At 42.0% G+C, this 21,318-nt stretch overlaps 1 protein-coding gene across 1 annotated transcript; it reads right to left on the bottom strand.

The window, feature by feature from the left end:
• Positions 1-14,066: 14,066 nt before the first annotated feature.
• Positions 14,067-14,993, bottom strand: LOC138801844 (olfactory receptor 2L3-like). Its single transcript, XM_069984945.1, has one exon. The coding sequence runs from the start codon at positions 14,991-14,993 to the stop codon at positions 14,067-14,069; it is 927 nt and encodes a 308-aa protein (XP_069841046.1).
• Positions 14,994-21,318: the final 6,325 nt, after the last annotated feature.

Raw genomic sequence — 21,318 nt, 5'->3', positions numbered from 1 at the left:
ATAATAAATGCAGAGAAGGTCCTACATCTTGGTGACAACAGGACCAAATCCTACTCTGTGGTATCAGGAGCAGGTGTCACAAAGTCCTTATCTATCCATGTGGCGGTCATTTTGATTAAAGTCAGACGTTCCACACTATGACAGGACAATCTGGTTCTCCTGGGACTGACAATATGACCTGCTGCGCTGAAAACTCACTCGGATGACACACTGCTGGCCGGACAGGCAAGTATGTCCAAAGCAAATTCAGAGAGTTGTGGCCAGACATCTAATTCTCCCAATAGATACCAGTGTTTATGGAGAATCTTCTTGATATCTCTATGAGACTTGTTGTAACAAGTAAAGAAATTAATCCTAGTCTTCTGTTGGTAAAACGAGAAATGTATTGGATCTACAGACTGCAGACCTTACAACCTTCAGGGCTTAATGAAGTGACTGAACTTATAGTGTAATCTGGCTTTAGGAATCACACATTACAGCAATGGCAGGTGAACATAGTGACACAGAGGGACAGAAAGAAAGAAAGAAAGAAAGAGAAAGAAAGAAAGAAAGAAAGAAAGAAAGAAAGAAAGAAAGAAAGAAAGAAAGAAAGAAAGAAAGAAAGAAAGAATGAATTAATTACATGGAGAATAAAATAGATAATAATAACAACATATGTATTCCTGTGAAGGCTTTCTATCTGATCTATATTTGATTATGATACCCAATTGAAGTCTTGACCTTCGTTATAGAGATGGTTCTTTGTTTTGCTGTTATAGTAACATAACTTCATAATGAGCCCAATAATCTTATCTAATAACAACCCAATCATTTGTGATAAGAATAATTTTAACTTCTTTTACAACTATATGTATATCTTTATTATAATCAGCATTTGTACCTTCTCTTATTAATATAAGCTTTTAGGAAGATCTTATTATAGAAATTAGAAAAACATTTTTATGGAGCACCGAGGATGAGAACCCAGGGTGGTGGCAGCAGCTCTAATATAGCAGAGCTCAGCCACTCACCTCAAGACCACCTCGCCTTACAAGTTTTAACCACAGAAACCACCAATGTTGTTGTAGGACTTCAGTCTGATGAGCAGATGGGAAGTGATGTCGTGAGGACACCTGGGAACAGGGAAATCCTTCCGGGTCAATCATTTTAGTTTATGTATAAATACTAGTGTATAATGTACCTAATCATGCCTGATGAAGAGGGTGGTTAATCCTTGAAATGCGAAGCAATAAAGAACACACCTGATTGGCAAGAATACTGGTAATCTCTGCATCTTGATTGAAGTGGAGTGGAGTGAAGCCAAGGAATCCACCATTGTTGCAAGGTTATTTGGAGTTTGGTCACCATCGCACATCCAGGGAAATCGGAAGGTGGAAAGCAGCAGCCCTCCTAATATACCTACAGGCCTACATTAGAGTCGTGCCTAATACGTCCGACCTAACCAGGTGAGTGTGCATTTGTGTGAATTTGCACATACACATCTCACAGGGTTAATCCGCCAGCACATGAAGCGCCACTGTGTTTTCTTTTTTTATTTTTATGTAGGATAAGACGGATGTGATATGCACACTATCAATCAGAGGGGTCCAAGTATAGAATTTGTATATATTTGTATATATATATATATATAGAGCACTTTTTTAAGATACAATGCTATACACCTGAACCAGGTATTTTAGTCTCTCAGGATAAGACGGATGTGATATACACACTTTCAATCAGAAGGGTCCAAGTATAGAAATTGGGTATATAGCACTTTTTTAAGATATAATGCTTACACCTGCACCAGGTATTTTTGTCTCTCAGGATAAGACAGATGTGATATACACACAGAAGTATAGGGCTTGTATATCTGTACTGCACGTTTTGGTTCCGTGCACCCTTTGCTGTCCTATGCCTAATCTATCTATCTTTCGCCCTCTATATTTCTCTCTCAATCACTAGATGTTTCTCCTCTCTGCTTTCCTAATCTTTCCTTTCCCACAATATCTTCTCAGTAGTCTGTAGTACACAACAGCAGCTTGCTTCCTCTCTCTCTCTCTACACACTGCATGGTGCGGTCATGTGACCGCTCCTCTTAAAGCAATACGACATCACACAGGGGGTGGGCTAGTACAAGATCCCTGCTGATTGGATGTGTTCCAGGCATCATGGAAAAGCGCTTTTCCCGCCCGAACACTTCCTGCTTTCTAGAATGGCGGCTGCCATTTTAGAAAGCAAGAAAAAAAAATCGGAGCGGATTTCCAAAAATCCAAATCCGATCGGACTCGGATTTTTAGAAAAATCCAAACTGGATCCCATACCGGCCGAACCGGTTCGCTCATCTATAGTCATCACACCATCAGGGGACAATGTGTCCTCCACATCATCACACTAGCAGGGTACAGTGCATCCTCCCCACACAATCACACCAGCAGGAGGCAGTGTGTTCTCCACATCATCACACCAGCAGGGGGAAGTGCATCCTCCCCACACAATCAAACCAGCAGGGGACAGGGTGTTCTCCACATCATCACACAAGCAGGGAGCAGTGCGTTGCTCTACAGCAGAGACAGGATTGAAGTGTCTCCCAGTTTCTTGTTTTTGCCACCAGTGAATGTAATGGAGGGGCCACCAGTGTCGATAGGCAAGGAAACTTTGGGAGCTGCTCAGGCTTGTTGGTGGATCAAACAATCCTCTCTACTGGTGTCTTTCTGGGCCAACCGGAGCCTGTTCTTCTTATGTGCATGCCAGGTCTATGTATAATCACTGCTCCCAACACCTCCTATCAGCTTGGTCAGAAAGGCCTAGGTGGCAGGAAATTTGAGGAAATGACTATTCTGTTTTTCTTAGTCCAGTGATGCCGCCCCCCCCCCCCCTCTTAAAGTCTGTCAACTGGGAAAAATGTGATAGTGTGTCTCATAGAGTCATGTCTAGCAGTCAACAATTTTTAATCAAGAGGTACACTACCCAAAAATGGCCTCTGAGAGCCTATTTATATGGCAATGTGGGAAGCACTTTTATGTGATGAGACCCAGTGTGTAATTAAACCTCACCTGTAATCCTAATATATCTGCCAGAGACATAACTATATTAGTGTTATATATATTAGTATATTGGACTTATTATGGACTAATTTGTATCTATTGTGTAGATAGATAGATAGATAGATAGATAGATAGATAGATAGATAGATAGGAGATAGATAGATTCCCCCCAATGTCTGTGACATGTTGCATTGCCTTCCTGAAAGATCCCATCCACCCAAAGGGAGACAGCAGCACATATGGGTGTAGGTGATCTGCAAGGATGGATTCATAGCCATCGGCGAAGAGCGCCTCCACATGGATGAGATACCCAGAGACCATTCTCCAGACCATATTGCTGCCCCCACCAGCTTTTGTTTTTCTAGTAATGGCTACAGGGTGTATTTTCTCTGATGTTTTTCTCCTGACATGCAAATGTCCATCCGTTCCATGAAGCAGCAAATGAGACTGGTCAGAGAAGACAAGCCTTTACCGATCATCAGAGAAGACAAGCCTTTACCGATCATGAGAGAAGACAACCCTTTACTGATCATCAGAGAAGACAACCCTTTACCGATCATGAGAGAAGACAAGCCTTTACTGATCATCAGAGAAGACAGCCCTTTACCGATCATGAGAGAAGACAACCCTTTACTGATCATCAGAGAAGACAACCCTTTACCGATCATGAGAGAAGACAAGCCTTTACTGATCATCAGAGAAGACAGCCCTTTACCGATCAGCAGAGAAGACAACCCTTTACTGATCATCAGAGAAGACAACCCTTTACTGATCATCAGAGAAGACAACCCTTTACCGATCATCAGAGAAGACAACCCTTTACTGATCATCAGAGAAGACAACCCTTTATCAATCATCAGAGAAGACAGGCCTTTACCGATCATCAGAGAAGACAAGCCTTTACCGATCATGAGAGAAGACAACCCTTTACTGATCATCAGAGAAGACAACCCTTTACTGATCATCAGAGAAAACAACCCTTTACCGATCATCAGAGAAGACAGCCCTTTACTGATCATCAGAGAAGACAACCCTTTACTGATCATCAGAGAAGACAACCCTTTACTGATCATCAGAGAAGACAACCCTTTATCGATCATCAGAGAAGACAACCCTTTACTGATCATCAGAGAAGACAACCCTTTACTGATCATCAGAGAAGACAACCCTTTACCGATCATGAGAGAAGACAAGCCTTTACTGATCATCAGAGAAGACAGCCCTTTACCGATCATGAGAGAAGACAACCCTTTACTGATCATCAGAGAAGACAACCCTTTACCGATCATGAGAGAAGACAAGCCTTTACTGATCATCAGAGAAGACAACCCTTTACTGATCATCAGAGAAGACAACCCTTTACTGATCATCAGAGAAGACAACCCTTTACCGATCATGAGAGAAGACAAGCCTTTACTGATCATCAGAGAAGACAGCCCTTTACTGATCATCAGAGAAGACAGCCCTTTACCGATCATCAGAGAAGACAACCCTTTACCGATCATCAGAGAAGACAACCCTTTACCGATCATCAGAGAAGACAACCCTGTACTGATCATCAGAGAAGACAACCCTTTACCGATCATCAGAGAAGACAACCCTTTACTGATCATCAGAGAAGACAACCCTTTACCGGTCAGCAGACAAGACAACTCTTTACCAACTAGCAGAGAAAACAACTCTTTACCAGTCAGCAGAGAAGACAACCCTTTACTGATCAGTGGAGAAGACAACCATTTAAGAATCATCAGAGAAGACAACCCTTTACTGATCTTCACTGTTTCCGCTCAGCCAGTGAGTGGCTGCAATCTTGCCTCAGCCATTGATTAGCTGAACTGGGATAGTGAAGACAGCTAGAAGATCACTCAGGTAAATATACATTCTCCGCTCTCCCCATGTGGTTTGAAGTATACCTGTCACAATCTGACCTTGGAGAGATCCTCCGCTAATCCAGAAGGTCGGGTCTTCATGGATGCTGAGACGAACTCGGGTGATAACGCCTTATAGTCTAATTGCATGGAGACTCGACCGTATGGATTAGCAGAGGATCTCTCTGCTGATCTGGTAGGTCCAACATGACAGGTACACTTCATTAAAGGAAAAGTCTGGCCAGACCCAATTTTTTAGCAAGTTCTGCGGAGGGGGAGGATAAAAGAAATAACATGCTCTTAACTCCCTGGCTAAAGAACTGGTGGACACATACCACCGCTCCAGTCCCTGGGTTCCCGTCTGCTTCCTGGTCTGAGTGGGGACCTGGGTCGTGAGGTGGGAGGTCCGCTCAGCCAGTCAGCACCCAAGGCGGGACCCCAATATGGCCATTGACTGTCTGAGTGCACCTCACACTTCGCGACCCAGGTCCCCACTCAGACCAGGACCGCTGGGGACCCAGAACCGGAGTGGTGGTAAGCGCAAACTAGCACTGGGGCAGGGGAGGTAAGAGCATGTTATTTCTTTTATCCTTCCCTGCTAAAAAAAATGGGTCTAGCCGGACTTCTCCTTTAAGGCTGTGGAAATGCATTATGCCTTTCCGCAGCCTTTTCTGATGATACAACTTGGTTATAAGAAGAGCTGTAACCATCTATCTTCTCCAGAGCCCCATACACAGGAAGGCTTGCTAAGACATGACTGGTAGCCACCCATGATACTGATGTTGCAGTTACATTGGGCAGCTACTGTTTCTACCACATGCAATGATTACAACATGCACCTGCTCCCCTCTCCTCTTAAACTATACTTTCCGAAACGGCCACCATGAGGAAGTGGAGCACTGAAAAGCAAAACAGGTAGGACCATTTCTGTTCTCCGGATGACCCCTTTGAGCAACCATGGAGTTAACTATTATACTTTAATCGCCATAATCTTATCACAGCCATCTTTACTTCTTTATTTCTAAGACTATAGATCACTGGGTTTAACATTGGGGTGACTGTTGCATATAGCATAGTGAAGACCTGATCCAGAAGATCGGAATATTTAGAGGATGGCAATAAATAGACCAGTACAGCCGTGCCGTAGTATATCATGATGACAACAAGATGGAAGGAGCAGGTGGAGAAGGCTTTTCTTCTCCCATCTCCAGACTTTATGCTTAATATAACCTTTAATATTCTTACATAGGAAGCGCAACTGCATGCAAATGGGCAAATTACAAAAAAAAATATCTCAAAATAGATCACTAAAAAAATATTTTCTTTGCCGCCACATGAGATTTTTGTAAGAGCTTTCGCATCGCAGTAAAAATGGTAAATTGTGGTAGAACGGCAGAAGGACATGTTCATTGCTGGGGAAATAATCAGCCAGGAGTTTAGTGATCCAGAAACCCATATGGCGGCCATGCAGATGGAGCACACCTTCATACTCAGTATAGCGTGATAGTGTAGGGGCTTACAGATCGCAACGTAGCGGTCATAGGCCATGATGAACAATAGAAGATTCTCTGTCCCGGCAGCCAAGTAGAGAATGAACATCTGGGTGAAGCATTGTCTGAAGGACATGGTCTGATTGCCAGATAGAAGTCACATGGTTTAACCAGCCAATCACAGTTAAAGTTTTTTTTTTTTTTAAAGTCCTGCCTATTCCTAGTGCTTGTCCCTCCCCCCCCTCCCCCCCCCCCCCCCCCCCCCCCCCCCGCATGTTTATTGGCTGGAAAAAAAGCACCAGGGCGGGTGGGAGTTTTCAATCGAATATGTGATTGAAAATGAATAGTTCGAATAGTGTAGTATTATAATACTACCCGCTAGAGATGAGCGAATACGATTCGAACGAGATGGTATTTGATCTAATATTGCGGTATTCGAAAGATTTGAATTCAATCGAGTAGTGAGGCAAATACGCGGGAAACATTCGAAAGCCCTCCCATCGCACTTGCCGCTTTCTTTAATCCAATGACCATGCAGGGAGGCCGTGAGGGACCCTGGGAGTACGCACGCAGCGCGAAAACAGCGTCTACCCTCATCAGATCGCTGAACCACATGACCTCGTATCTTAAATACTTGGCTCCCGCCTCTCGACCGCAGATGAGCTTTCAACCTAGTCAGGGAGAGTTCTTGCAGCAGGGAAAGATAGGTTTTAGTAGCGTTTTGGTCAGGCAGGATTACTACAGAACCCAAAAGTCCTTTTCAGGGCGAGGATCCAGAGAAAAAGTCATCTCTGAGTCCAATGCCCTTCTCAGTGCTAAGACATAGATGATATAACAGCAGCAGCAGGTGTATTCATTCCAGTACCCTGTGTGTACAAGTGACTTATAGTGTCCCTGGTTTAGCCCACTAAGGGCACGTTATACATACTGTTCCAGTAGCCCACTAAGGGTACCTGATATATACTGTTCCAGTAGCCCAGAAAAAGGCACGTCATACATACTGTTCCAGTAACGTTCGTACAGCATTACGCGTTATACGCGCAAATAACTTGACGCTCTGCGGACGCACATTGGAATCATGTATATAACACTGCGCAAGAAATACAAACAAAATGTTTGAACATTGCCGTAAACGTACGCAAATATTTTTCCTTCAAAACTGTGGAGAGTGGCATTATACTGCGATTTTGGGGTGTTGGGTGCACCCAGGCATACTCCCCCTAATGTCCCAGTGTCATTCCGGAGGTGTTGGCATCATTTAGAGAGGTTTCATGGAGGACTTGGTGACCTCCAAGTGGTCGAATTTGGATTTCCAAGTGCCACAAAATTTTTTCCCTTAGACTATAATGGGATCGAGTATTCGTTCAAATAGTCGAATCTCAGTGGCTATTCAATTCAAATTCTCAAAAGTTGAATATTTCAGTACTCGCTCATCACTACTTGCTACTGAACACTATAACATGATATGTTAAAGTTACATATGTTACATGATGGGTTAGCATCCCATACAGCCAGTCTGACCCAGGTTTCCCTGCAGATCAATTCCTTTAGCCCACTTGCCTCTAGTGCAGAGCAGAGATGCTGAACTGTTCGGGATCGGCAATGGTCTCCGAACCCCAATACTCTGCATTTTACTCCCTGCGGCTGCAGAAGTCTGATGCCACCCCAGGGATTCCTGAATAATATGGCTTCAGCCTGTGGCTAGTCAATGCCCATACAGTCAATGTCCACCTGCCCAATACTGTATCTACCTTGTAAATCTGCATGTAAAATCTACAGCATCTCTGCCATGAGTGGATTGAGTCTAAAGAGGTTCTGCAGATCGATCGATAGATAGATAGATAGATAGATAGATAGATAGATAGATAATAGATAGTAGATAGATAGATAGATATAAAACACAAGTTCCGCAGCACTCAATGTGAAAGCTTTGCCCGGTGCCGTGGTTCACACCCCGATCCACAGATGTCTATATAAATATCCAAAAAGTAACTGCAGCGCACAGGACTTAGTGAAAAAATTCAATCTGTGTTGGTGATTATTCCATACAAAGCACACGGTAAATAGAAAGCGACGTTTCAACGTCTCAATGACTGCTTTTTCAAGCCAGTGAATTTTTTCACTAAGTCCTGTGTGCTGCAGTTACTTTTTGGATATTTAGATAGATAGATAGATAGATAGATAGATAGGAGATAGATAGATAGATAGATAGATAGATAGATAGGAGATAGATAATAGATAGGAGATAGATAGATAGATAGATAGATAGATAGATAGATAGATAGATAGATAGATAGATAGATAGGAGATAGATAGATAGATAGATAGATAGATAGGAGATAGATAATAGATAGATAGAATCCAGCTCTCTATACCATCAGATAATACTGCAAATAACTCAGATTGTACTCACAGGCTTCTGCCTCAGAAAACTGGAGCAGTCGGCTGCTACTTCTGAAACAGGAGAGGAGATCCGTGCACGGAGGAGCAGGACGGCCGGTCACCCACCTGCTGTTCACCCGGATGGTAGAGAGAGCAGAATTTTTGCTCTTAAAGGGACATATTTCGCTCTTGGGTCCCTTTAAGAGCGATCTGGGTACTTATAATGGTAAAGATCATTGCTTGGTTACCATGACAACCTTACTCATGTCAGTGAGACAAAATCGTTAAGGACCTTCCATATATTACATGTTCTATTGGCCAATAGTGGACATGTGACTGTGGATGGTGTGATACATGCCTGACGAAACCTTAGAGTTCCTATTGGCTGCTATATTTCAGCTATTTGCATATGTGCTGTGATTGGCTGTTAGCGGTTAGAGTGTGGCCATTATTTCCAATAGGCCATTATTTTCTATGGGAAATTCGGCGTCTTTAAACGTAAATTTCTTAAAAACGACAAATCCGATCGAAACGAAAATAGATAGCACACCACACACCGCCGAGGGCTTCGAAACGCAGTTTGAACGGAGTGTGTGCGCAAAGCGGTTCGGGCTGTACTACGCGCAGAAAAATAGCTGGAAGAAGAAGAAGAAACGGAAGAAGAAGAAGAAACGGAAGAAGAGGAATACGGATTACAATATAGTGCTTTTCAAGCACTATAATAAATTAGAAAGTAAAGTTTGGGTTATTTTTATCTTATGGTTTAGACAAAATGTACAAAAGAAAAGCTGAGTCCCTTTCTAATGATACTCAGGGTTGGACTTACTTGGTGAGGGAGCCATGGTGAGTCCATGGTCTAGGGCAGTGGTGCCATTATTTTTGGCCCGCCAGGCAATTCAGAGTTTGAATCTGGCCCGCCATGGCTACCATATAAGAGACTATGGGGGAGGGCTGGCTACTATATGAGACTATGGAGGAGGGCTGGCTACTATATGAGACTATGGGGGAGAGCTGGCTACTATATAAGTGACTATGGGGAGGGCTGGCTACTATATAAGAGACTATGGAGTAGGACTGGCTACTATATAAGACTATGGGGGAGGGCTGACTACTATATATGACTATGGGGGAGGGCTGGCAACTATATGAGACTATGGGGGAGGGCTGGCTACTATATAAGAGACTATGGGGGAGGGCTGACTACTATAAGAGACTATTGGGGAGGGTTGGTTACTATATGAGACTACAGGGGAGGGCTGGCTACTATGAAAGAGACTATGGGGGAGGGCTGGCTACTATAGAAGACTATGGGGGAGGGCTGGCTACTATGAAAGAGACTATTGGGGGGGGCTGGCTACTATATGGGACACTTGGGGGGCTGGCTACTATTTGGGCACTATTGGGAGGGTTGGCTAATATGTGGGTCAATTTTGGTTGGGTTGACTACTACATGGGGCAATATTGGGGTTTGGCTATTACATGGGTTGGGGCTTATTCATATCATAACAATTTATCATGTCATTTCTCATAGTGCATAACACCATACACCATTGACAGTGCCAGGAAAACTACACACTGCTTTGACAGTGCCAGGGCCGCTGCATTCGCGCTTCAATAATTATCAAGGTTGGCCCGCAACTTTGTCCAATTTTTACATTTTGGCCCACTGTGTATTTGAGTTTGACACCCCTGGTCTAGGGTAAATGCCGCCCATGGTCAGCTATACGCTTTCTCTGTCTGATAATACTGTACAAGAATCAAATCACCATTAATATTACCATCATACTGAACAAATCCAACAAAAGATCAATATACAGTATATATAGTAATATACAGTATACAGAGAACAAATAATGCCATCATACCATGAACACATTGAACCAGCACATAACTACTGATTATGCCACCATTCAGTTACTAAATAAACCACTACACACAGACCCATATTCTCCCTATACAGTGTCCATATAATAGTATATATCAGTTCTACACAGGATCTGCACATTGTATAAGTGAATACAGTGCAGTTATATCCAGTTATTACAGCTGACATCTTGGAGTCATTCTCTTTTCTTCTTCATGTAGCCCAGACCACCTTGAAGACTTCTTCCAGCCATGACTCATTTGTGCAAAAACTGCTAGACAAACACCTAAGGTTCCTCAATTTTAGGGCAGCATCCTCACTTTTTCCCAACCCATAGAGTTCCAAATAGTAATAAGGCCTCCCTTGGTCGATAGCTAAGTGGGTCCAGTAATCCGTTTTCCCCATAAGGTAGGCGATGCCCCCTATTAGGCAGCCTCTTCCAGTAGGAATAAAGGTCTTCCCTTGTAGAAGAACATGTCTTCCATTAGGTAGGTAATTTCTGCCATTAGGTAGGTAGTTTTCTCTCAGTTAGATAAATAGGGCCTCCCATTAGTGGGATAAGCTCCCCAATTAGGTTGGTAGATTACCCCAGTAGGTAGATGTCCCTGGTAGGTACTCCCATTAGGTTCCTACTAGAAAGACTTATCTATTGCTGGTTTACCCTGTAGTTAGGTCTCTTTAGTAGGAAGATAGATAGGGCATCTATATACAGTTGGTAGATAGATGCCCCCAGTAATTATGTTAGGCTTTCCAGTAGGTAAATGGTGTCACTAGTAGGTAGATACGATAGGAATACGACTCGAAGGTTGCGTCCATTAGTAGATAGGTTCCGCAATTGGTAGAGTGGTACTTGAACGTTTTTGTAGTAAAAAATATTAGAACGGGTCATTTAAGTAAACTTCCCTTAAAAACTTCAAAAAAAGACATAAAAAATAAGCATGGTTTGATGTTGCTGGCTGTGGAATTGGCTGCACTATTATAATATAACGGTATTGTTGCCGCATGGGGAAGTGGATAGATGAAAAATCTCAGATCCTACAACATGTAAAAGTGAGTGAAAGGTAAGCAAAAAGACCCATCTACCCCAAGATAATACTGATATATACTACAGATCATGGTGCACAAAGCTATCACACTGCTCCATTAAAGAAAAGAAAAAAAAAAGAGGTCAGAATATGGTGATTTGGATTTGCATTAAATTAATTAAAGTTTAAGGCTAATTTTATACAGTGTATAAACAACGGCCGCTGTTTGACATGTCCCTGCGGCCGCTATTACCATGATCTTCTTAATTTATTTGGATTGGGGGCACTCCAATTAACCATTGAAGTCCATACAATGTACAGCTGTCAGAACGGCCATACATTGTGTGAACGAAGTTGGAACAACGGCCATGATTTGTGCGGCCATAGGGGAACAATCCAAATAGCAGAGTTAAGGGAATAGCAAGAAGGTCAAGGCAAGAAGCAAACAGGAAAAGTCAAAGTAATAAGACAAGGTCTGAAACACAAGGTAGTAGCGAGATGTAGAGAGCAGGCAAGAGACTAGCAGACTAACTCAGGAAGAAACAGGTCTGCACACACTATATAGTGGAACAGAGGGCCGATCCAAAGGCTGATTGGGCCGTCCTGTCTGATCCCAGGAGAAACACTTAAAGGAATGGGGAACTGAATGGACGAAATATCTGTCAGTCACTCACAGAACCGCAGCACAGCTTCAATCAATGCTGCTTCTAAAACCTATTGTGGTGCACTGCTGTGAGGCTCGACGGTCACTTGCTAGGTGGTACTGTGTGACGCCACTACTGTGGTGGTTGGTTGGAGTATAGCTCAGCCAGATGTTTGTACTGTCATGACGCCAGGGCCAGGTGGGCACACAGGTATGGAGGCACACCTGCTTTTATTTTAGAGCGGCGAGCTATACGCTTTCCCCTGTGGTCGGTGAGCTGCCATGGTTGTGAGAGGGTCCCTTGGGCGCTTATCACGGTGGTCCAGAGTGGAATTGTGACCCACCCGGACTATTGGTGCCCTCACCCACAGAAAGGGGAGATGACCCAAGGAAGGTGCAATTGCTGTGTCGGTGTTTAAGTAATAATCACGGAGTCCTGTAACCATAAATAAACTTCTCTTTTCTTTAGAAAGACTTGATACAGTAGACTTGTGATTTGACAATATACTGTACTGTACAATGGACTGTACTGACAAGACTTGTGCTGAGAGCTTGAGAGGTAGTATAGCTGTGTTGGCTTGGTTGCATGCTGAGAAGTAGAGTAAGTGCAGAGGAGTAGAGAGGAGGATGTCGTGAGAGTCCTAACCTACGTAGTAATGTGCTCTGCCGGAACTTTAGAAGTAGAATAACTAGGATACTTGAGAGTAGAGAGAATACTTGTGCCCCTGTTTTGACTCCTTGTCTTTGCACCACCTATTGCCCCCCCCAGTGCCGGGTGACCTGTCCTATGAGGGTGACACAAGCCCCAGGAGCTGAGGAGGAGGACGGCACTGGATCCCGGCCAGGTAAGTTCCTGACAGAACCATTACTGGCCTTCTGACTATCAAGCAAAGCTCTGCACTATAGTCATTTTTCATAAAAGTGATAAGAACAACAGAGGTTTCATTGCTTAAATATGAGGTCTTATAAGGTTACATAAAAATGTTGCTGAAACACTCCGAGGGAAACATCTTTATTGGTCAGGGTTATAATGTTACAATAAGGGGTTGACATATATCTAACACAATGGAGATATGCATCAATTCATTTTTTCCAAATTTAATGTGACTATTAGAGGGTTAACGGCTTCATCTAGTTTTGTACGAGGGTTGGCTGCATGAAGAGCATATTGGAAATTACTCCAGTCATTTATGGTTTTGGAAGGTTATCTATACTTACATAGCAAGTAGCAAGTAAGTGCAGGAGTATGGTGAGTGTTTTAGACCTTGTTCACACTTGTGTTGTCTGGCGGCAGCCTTCTCTGCCGGCGGTGCCTGCTGGGTTATGGGGGGGCCCTTGGGGATTGGTCCTGTAGCAGTGGGGTTGCAGGGCCGTCCCATGGCCTCCCTTCCCTGTTTGTGCACGCTTTGCAGGGTTGGTGGTCACTGACTGACACGGTGGTGAGTTGGTGTAGGGACCCATGTGAACCAGGAGACTGGCTAGTGGTCCATGGGGCAATATGGGTTGATCAAATTATATACCAACATCCTGGCATTGGTTTTTAAATGTAGCCAAGTGGCATTAGTATCAGCCATAGGTGTGAGGTGCAGCGCTTCTTTTTCTCTAGGTCCATACTATACATACATAGGTTGTTCCAAGAGTAAAAGCAGAAGACAACAGGAAATATAAGAATAATAAGCATCGGAAATTAGACTATAAAACTATAACGATACTCTGTGGCTTCTGTTGGACTTAAAAGTAACATAAAATTTAAAGATAGAAATTCCCTTTAACTGTTAGACTTCAACTTTAATAATCTTGTGGCGGCCATCTTCACCTCTTTATTTCTAAGACTATAGATCAGTGGGTTTAACATTGGGGTGACTGTTGCATACAACAAGGTGAAGACCTGATCCAGAAGATCGGAATATCTTGAAGATGGCAATAAATACACCAGCACAGCCGTGCCGTAATACAGCAAGATGACAGTAAGATGGGACGAGCAGGTGGAGAAGGCCTTCTTCCTTCCTGCAACAGATTTTATACGAAATATAACCTGTAATATTTTTGTATAGGACGTAAAACTGCATAAAAATGGACAAAGCACAAAAAAAAATAACTCAAAATAAATCACTGAGAAAAATCTTTCTTTGCCGCCACATGAAATTGTTGTAAGAGCTTTTGCATCGCAGTAAAAATGGTGAATTGTGGTGGAATTACAAAAGGACATGTTCATAGTCGGGGTGATGATCAGACATGAGTTAAGAGATGCACAAATCCATAATATGGTCATAAAGACGGAGCACACTTCTTTACTCAGAATAGAGTGATAGTGTAGGGGCTTACAGATCGCAACGTAGCGGTCATAGGCCATGATGAACAATAGAAGATCTTCCGTTGAGGCAGCCAAGAAGAAGAAGAACATCTGGGTGAAGCATTGTCTGAAGGACATGGTGTAATTTCCAGAGGAAAGCATATGTAACAGTCTCGGGATGATGGTTGTTGTATAACACAAGTCTACGAAGGACAAGTTACACAGGAACCGATACATAGGACTGTGCAGCTGCTGATCCAGATAGATCAGAGTAACAATCAACACATTCATGATGACTCCGAGCAAGTAGATCACCGTGAACAGGCCGATCACCAAGGCTGGACTCTTATAGGAAAATGGCAGAATGTGGAATTCCGTAGGAACTGATGTGTAGTTCTCCATAGTGCGATATCCTTATCCTGGAAGAAGATGCTATTAATTCAGTTGGATTTATCCATGTGAAGCTTAAAAATTATATTAAAATGTCTTTTTCTGATCCATAGTGACCTCTGGTGGCCAGATCCGGGTGACGGCACTATATACTGTACATGGGACTGCTGCAGCTCAGTGGTAACATGCTCTTGCCACCAGTGATTGGTCACATTGGTCCTGTGCACGGTGTAGGACACTTCCACAAAGGACTCTGGAGAAGCACTGTCAGATAGAAGCAACTAGAGGATCGAGTAGGTTCCTTTTTTTTCATGCTTTCTCCAGGATTGAGCTTTGCTGGATTTGCAACAAAGATTGCAAAAATTAGCTTGATAAACACAGCTAATTTTTGCAAGCTACGTTTTAAAAATTTGTTTAAAAAACATTTTATGCTCACCTGTCCGCGCTCCCCTAGTGTCCTCCTCTGTGTCTCCGGTGTCAGCCTGCTCAGCCAATCAGTGGCCAAGGCTCTGTCCCATCTCAGTCAGTGTTTACCTTAGCAGGTCGGAGGAAGCTGAAGACACCGGAGACACAGAGGAGGACGACGGGAGAACGCAGACATGTAGGTATTGATGAGGGAAGAGTTAAACTGCCCCAAAGCAGCAAAACCATTATTTAGCTGTTTTACTGCAGTCCGTTAAGATTCAGTTTTGTATGACTTCCTTGGTACAATCTCACTAAAAAAAAAAAATAATTGTATGACTCCGGATGCAAAGATGCAATTTTTTTTTATTTATTTTTTTCAAAACAAAACAAAAAAAATAAACATTTTATTGAGAACAGATATAAGAAATTACAGCTGGGGAGCTCCCGATTCCAATTCCAAATACATTTGTGCCACATCGTAGATGAACACATAGAAGCAAATGCTTAAGAAATAAACGGGGGTTGTGATCGCAAGCAGTTTTGCAATATACTCACTTTATCTTTTATTTATTTTTAATGTAGAAATCAAGATTATGCATATGACCACTAGGGTTCTCCCTGTGCATATGTACAGCTGCTGGGTGTCCACATTCAGTAACAGAGAATCCTGAGGGTTCTTGCATTGTATGGTCAGCTCTCCTGTCACATAGCACAGGGGGAGGCATGGAGCACAGTTTGGCCGTATGTGTATAAACACAGAAAACATAAACAATAAAGAGAGTATATTGCAAAACTGCTCGCGATCACGACCCCTGCTGATTTATTGAAAAAACAACATTTTCAGGACAGGTAAACTTTAAACAAGAGTAGCCAAGAGAGTCTTTGAGAATAAAGGAGGGGTCTAGGATCCCTCATATTACCAATATATTCGGCAGAATTTCCAGATCTTCAGAAACCATGGATGGCGTGTGCTGTCCAGAGGGCGATTGGTTCCTGTCTGTAAAGCTGAATGCATCTGCTTATCCAGCGTGACTTCATAGGACTGCAGCCCTGTTTACAGAAAAGAAGAATAAGTAACCTCGCTAGTAAAAGTCCAACACAAATCACACAATAATAGAATAAAAAAAGAAGAATATGAACATATAGATGAACAACTCATCCTCCTATAACTCCTAGTGGTGCAACTGAGCATGTGCGACCAGAAAGCTGAGCTACAGGTCGTAACACTGCGTGACAAGGTATACAGGACACATTTCAGGTCAGTAAGTAGTGAGCGATTATGTGGGAGAGATGTTATTTAGTTTCCTGGAATATCCCTTTAACCCCTTCCCATCAGTAATCTGTACACATACGTTCCTACTGCACATACCCCGCGCAGTAGGACTGTATATATACGTTCTTGCACTGACGGGGCTTACTGATGTGTGCGGGACCGCTGCAGTAAGAGCAGTCCCACACATCAGTGTGTCCGGGGCCGGAGGTAATGAGAGGCAGCTGCGATCCTGCAGCTGCGCCTCATTAACCCCTTAAACACCCCAGTATATAGAGATTGCGGCATTTAAGGTACACAGATCAAGCTTCTGTCACTGAGTGATCGGGACTGCGGGGGTCACCATCGCTTGTGCCGACAGGCGGGGGTAAGCCTCTTACCTCCGTCCTGTGGGATCAGCGATCCATGTATAGAGTCTGCTCTCAGGCAGCCTCTATACATTGATCGCCGATAACACTGATCTATGCTATGCTATGGCATAGCATAGACCAGTATATGCAATCTAATGATTGCATCTTTTACAGTGAAACCAAGTGTAAAAAAAGTGCAATAAAAAAGTTTTTAAAAGTATTAAAAACCCCTTATAAACCCCCCTCCCAATAAAAGTTTAAAATACCCCCTTGCCCATTATAAAAATAAAAATATAAAAATAAATAAACATAGTTCATATTATAGCGTTCGGAATAGTCCGATATGTTAAAATATAACAGTATTGTTCCCACACGGTGAACGGCATAAACGACAAAAAAAAAAAAAAAAAAAAACGCACCAGGATTAATGATTTTATTAAATTATATATCAGAAAAAAATTAATAAAAAGCGATCAAAAATTTTCTCTTACACCAATATGATATTATTAAAAACTAGAGATCATGTCGCAAAAAATGACACCCCGACCAGCCCAGTAGGTGGGAAAATAAAAGCGCTATGGCTCTTAGAAGGCAGGGAGGAACATTGCACTAATTTGACCCAGACATCCGGCATCAATGGGCTCTGTCTTGAAGGGGTTAAACACATTTCTAATGGTTACATTTTTTTCTCCATTCTATTTACCTTTGGATTAGTGGGGCGGCTATCCTGCCAGAGCTGTGTAAGTCCATATAAGAAGTTGGTATATGCAAAGCGAGTCGGCACTCCAGGATGTAGTGCGCGTGGATAGTAGTATACAGTAATAAGAAGAATTTCCCGGCACTCACCACAGTAACTTGCAATAAAATCTTATTCCATACAGAGGTGCACGCAATAGACAGGACGCGTTTCGGCAGTTGAGAAAGGCAGACCATGCCGAAACGCGTCCTGTCTGTTGTGTGCACCTCTGTATGGAATAAAATTTTATTGCAAGTTACAGTGGTGAGTGCTGGGAAATTATTCTTATTACTATATAAGACGTTGAACATCATAATAAATGTTTTGCTTTAACTAAAAGTCATAAGATGTTCATACCCAAAATACTTGAAATAAAGTTTACTCACAGGGTCTGAGCTGGATCAGTTGAAGGCTACTAGTGTGATAGATAGATAGATAGATAGATAGATAGATAGGAGACAGATAGATAGATAGATAGATAGATAGATAGATAGATAGATAGATAGGAAATAGATAGATAGATAGATAGATAGATAGGAGATAGATAGATAGATAGATAGATAGATAGGAGATAGACAGATAGATAGATAGATAGATAGGAGATAGATAGATAGGAGATAGATAGATAGGAGATAGATAGGAGATAGATAGATAGGAGACAGATAGATAGATAGATAGATAGATAGATAGATAGATAGATAGATAGATAGGAAATAGATAGATAGATAGATAGATAGATAGATAGACAGATAGGAGATAGACAGATAGATAGATAGATAGATAGGAGATAGATAGATAGGAGATAGATAGATAGATAGATAGATAGATAGATAGATAGGAGATAGATAGATAGATAGATAGGAGATAGATAGATAGATAGATAGATAGATAGATAGATAGATAGATAGGAGATAGATAGATAGATAGATAGATAGATAGATAGGAGATAGATAGATAGGAGATAGATAGATAGATAGATAGATAGATAGATAGATAGATAGATAGGAGATAGATAGATAGATAGATAGATAGATAGATAGATAGGAGATAGATAGATAGATAGATAGATAGATAGATAGATAGATAGGAGATAGATAGATAGATAGATAGATAGATAGATAGATAGATAGATAGGAGATAGATAGATAGATAGATAGATAGATAGATAGGAGATAGATAGATAGGAGACAGATAGATAGATAGATAGGAGATAGATAGATAGATAGATAGATAGATAGATAGATAGATAGATAGATAGTCTGACACACTGGAATAACACGTCCGATGATTGTCAGGGAGGGTAGAGAGCAGATTTTATACAGTGATCCATCTATCTGTTCTATCGTAAGGAGCCTATAGGGAAATTATAAGATTATATCATCTATTTACATTGTGTCATTGTGTAATTAGTATTATTATAAATATTATGAATAATTTTATTCTCTGTATTTATTCCCTGGTTTATAGTTTATTGTTCGCTTAGGATTCTATTTCCTTACTGACTTTATATAGATACAGAGATGCTTGAATGTTTATGAAGTCTTCAGAATTTTCTATATTTCTTCATAGAGTTGAAACTTCATTAGATTTTCCAAAAAGTCCTAAAATTAGATAAAGAGAAGGAGATAGAGCGAAAAATGTCACATTTATTTATGGAGTAAAATGATCCAATGTAACATATCTGGGAGTGGGCTTTAAAGGGGCTGTCCGTGATAAATGGTTAAAGGGGTATTCCACTCAAACATAACTTTTGATATGTTGCTGCCCATGGTGAGACTAACAATTCCTTCCATACTTGTTATTGTCTATTCAGTCTCCTTCCTCCAGTTCTTATCTGCTGCTTTCTGCTGAAGATATAAAAATCTGTGTGTGAGCTGTTCTCTCTGTCTCCCCCTCCTTCCCCCTCCCTTCTGAGACGGCTGATGTAAACAAGTCTCAGGCAGGCTTTATCTGCAACTTTGAAGCTTCTTTGTAGGAGGATTAATCACAGTGAGTTCATCAGCAACTTGACCTCTGAATAACTCTCCCAGCATTAAAAAGAAGCTACAAAGTAGCAGATGCGGTCTGCCATTTACATCAGCTGTCTCAGAAAGGAGGGGAGAGACAGAGAGAAAGGCTCACACACAGATTTTTGTGTCTTCAGCAGAAAGCAGCAGCTCAGAACTAAGGAAAGAAGACTGAATAGATAATAATAAGTATGAAAGGAGTTGTTAGTCTCATCATGGGTAACAACATATCAAAAGTTATGTTTGAGTGGAAAACATCTTTAATTAGCCGTGCTGCTGGGGCTGTGGGGGACATGACAGTAACGTATACTTACCTGTCTCGCACCCCTGCTGCTGCCGGTTCCCAATCTCTATGCTGACTGACCATTTCCTGTGGGAAATGCACTTCAGTAGTCAAAACTCTGACAGCGTCAGTGTCTGTTCTTATCAGTTTAGTATGTGATGGATATGGATTTTTAGAACAGGGAGATAGAAAAAATGCCGGATCTGTTCTCTCCAGGCATTGACCTGGTATTGCAGTGCTTCCAGGTTCAGTGCACAAAAAAATCCTGCTAACAGCGGTGCTTAGTGGGCAGCCCAGGAACAGGCAGCCTCAGCAAAGCCGGACAGGTGAGTATACATTACCCCCATGTCCCCTGCAGTCCCAGCAGCATGGCTAAGTAAGCCTTCAACCCATACAACCCCTTTAAGGAATTGCAACATTTTCCTCAGTACAAAACAACTTGCCGGTTTTCTCCCATGAGCTGCTCACTTCCAGTCCTTGTAAAATTGTTATTGATTTAAAGTCAGGATTTTCACTTGGTGATTCCAAAACTTTAACTTTATTCTTCCTTAAAGCATACCAGTCATGGTTGAAAAACTTTTAAGTTTTAACATTTCACAGACACACATTATAAACTTTAATTGGTCGCGTGTGAGTGTTCAGACCCCGACCGATTCGTTTTACAAGCAGGAAGAGTAGTATATTGCTACATTCTTCTTTCTTTATCTATGTCAACCTTATGGCCCCATAGACTTACTGTACATTAGATTCAGATTTGTTCTACTGATCAATCAGAACTCTTAGATCCGATTCCTTAAAACTGTCTCTAATATGTATCAATTTTTTTTTATTTTTTTTTGCCTTTGTGACAGTGTTTAAAATTTGGCCGAGAGTGTGGTCAGGTTTTTGTGTTTGTATCATGTTTTTGTGTTTAAACACTTTCTTAGGGTATGTTAACACTGAGCAAATACGGCGTGAGCAAAAACGGCAGGTCCACTTCCACCCTCTCCGCTCAAAGAAGTCATGTCACACATGACACTTCTTTAAGCGGAGAGCCAAGGCAGCGGAGAAGTGTGCGGTCTCCCGTAGATGGGCAATGACACACTAAGCACGGTGAAATTCTGCCTGATTTTGCTCAGTGTGAACATACCCTTACTCCTTCTACCTCAGTAATTGATTTTTGTACCACACCCATCTGTTCCCTGCATAGATCTCTCTGGTCGTTTAACAGTAAACCTCTGTTTTGCTTTTGATTGACACTATGCCTTTCCACTTATTCTTCACCTTGTCAGCCTGGGTTCTGGCTCT

Source organism: Dendropsophus ebraccatus, chromosome 9 (genome assembly GCF_027789765.1).
Source record: "Dendropsophus ebraccatus isolate aDenEbr1 chromosome 9, aDenEbr1.pat, whole genome shotgun sequence".
NCBI classification, from domain to species: domain Eukaryota; kingdom Metazoa; phylum Chordata; class Amphibia; order Anura; family Hylidae; genus Dendropsophus; species Dendropsophus ebraccatus.
Note: the sequence above shows the minus strand (reverse complement) of the source record. Positions and strands in the feature narration are given on the sequence as shown.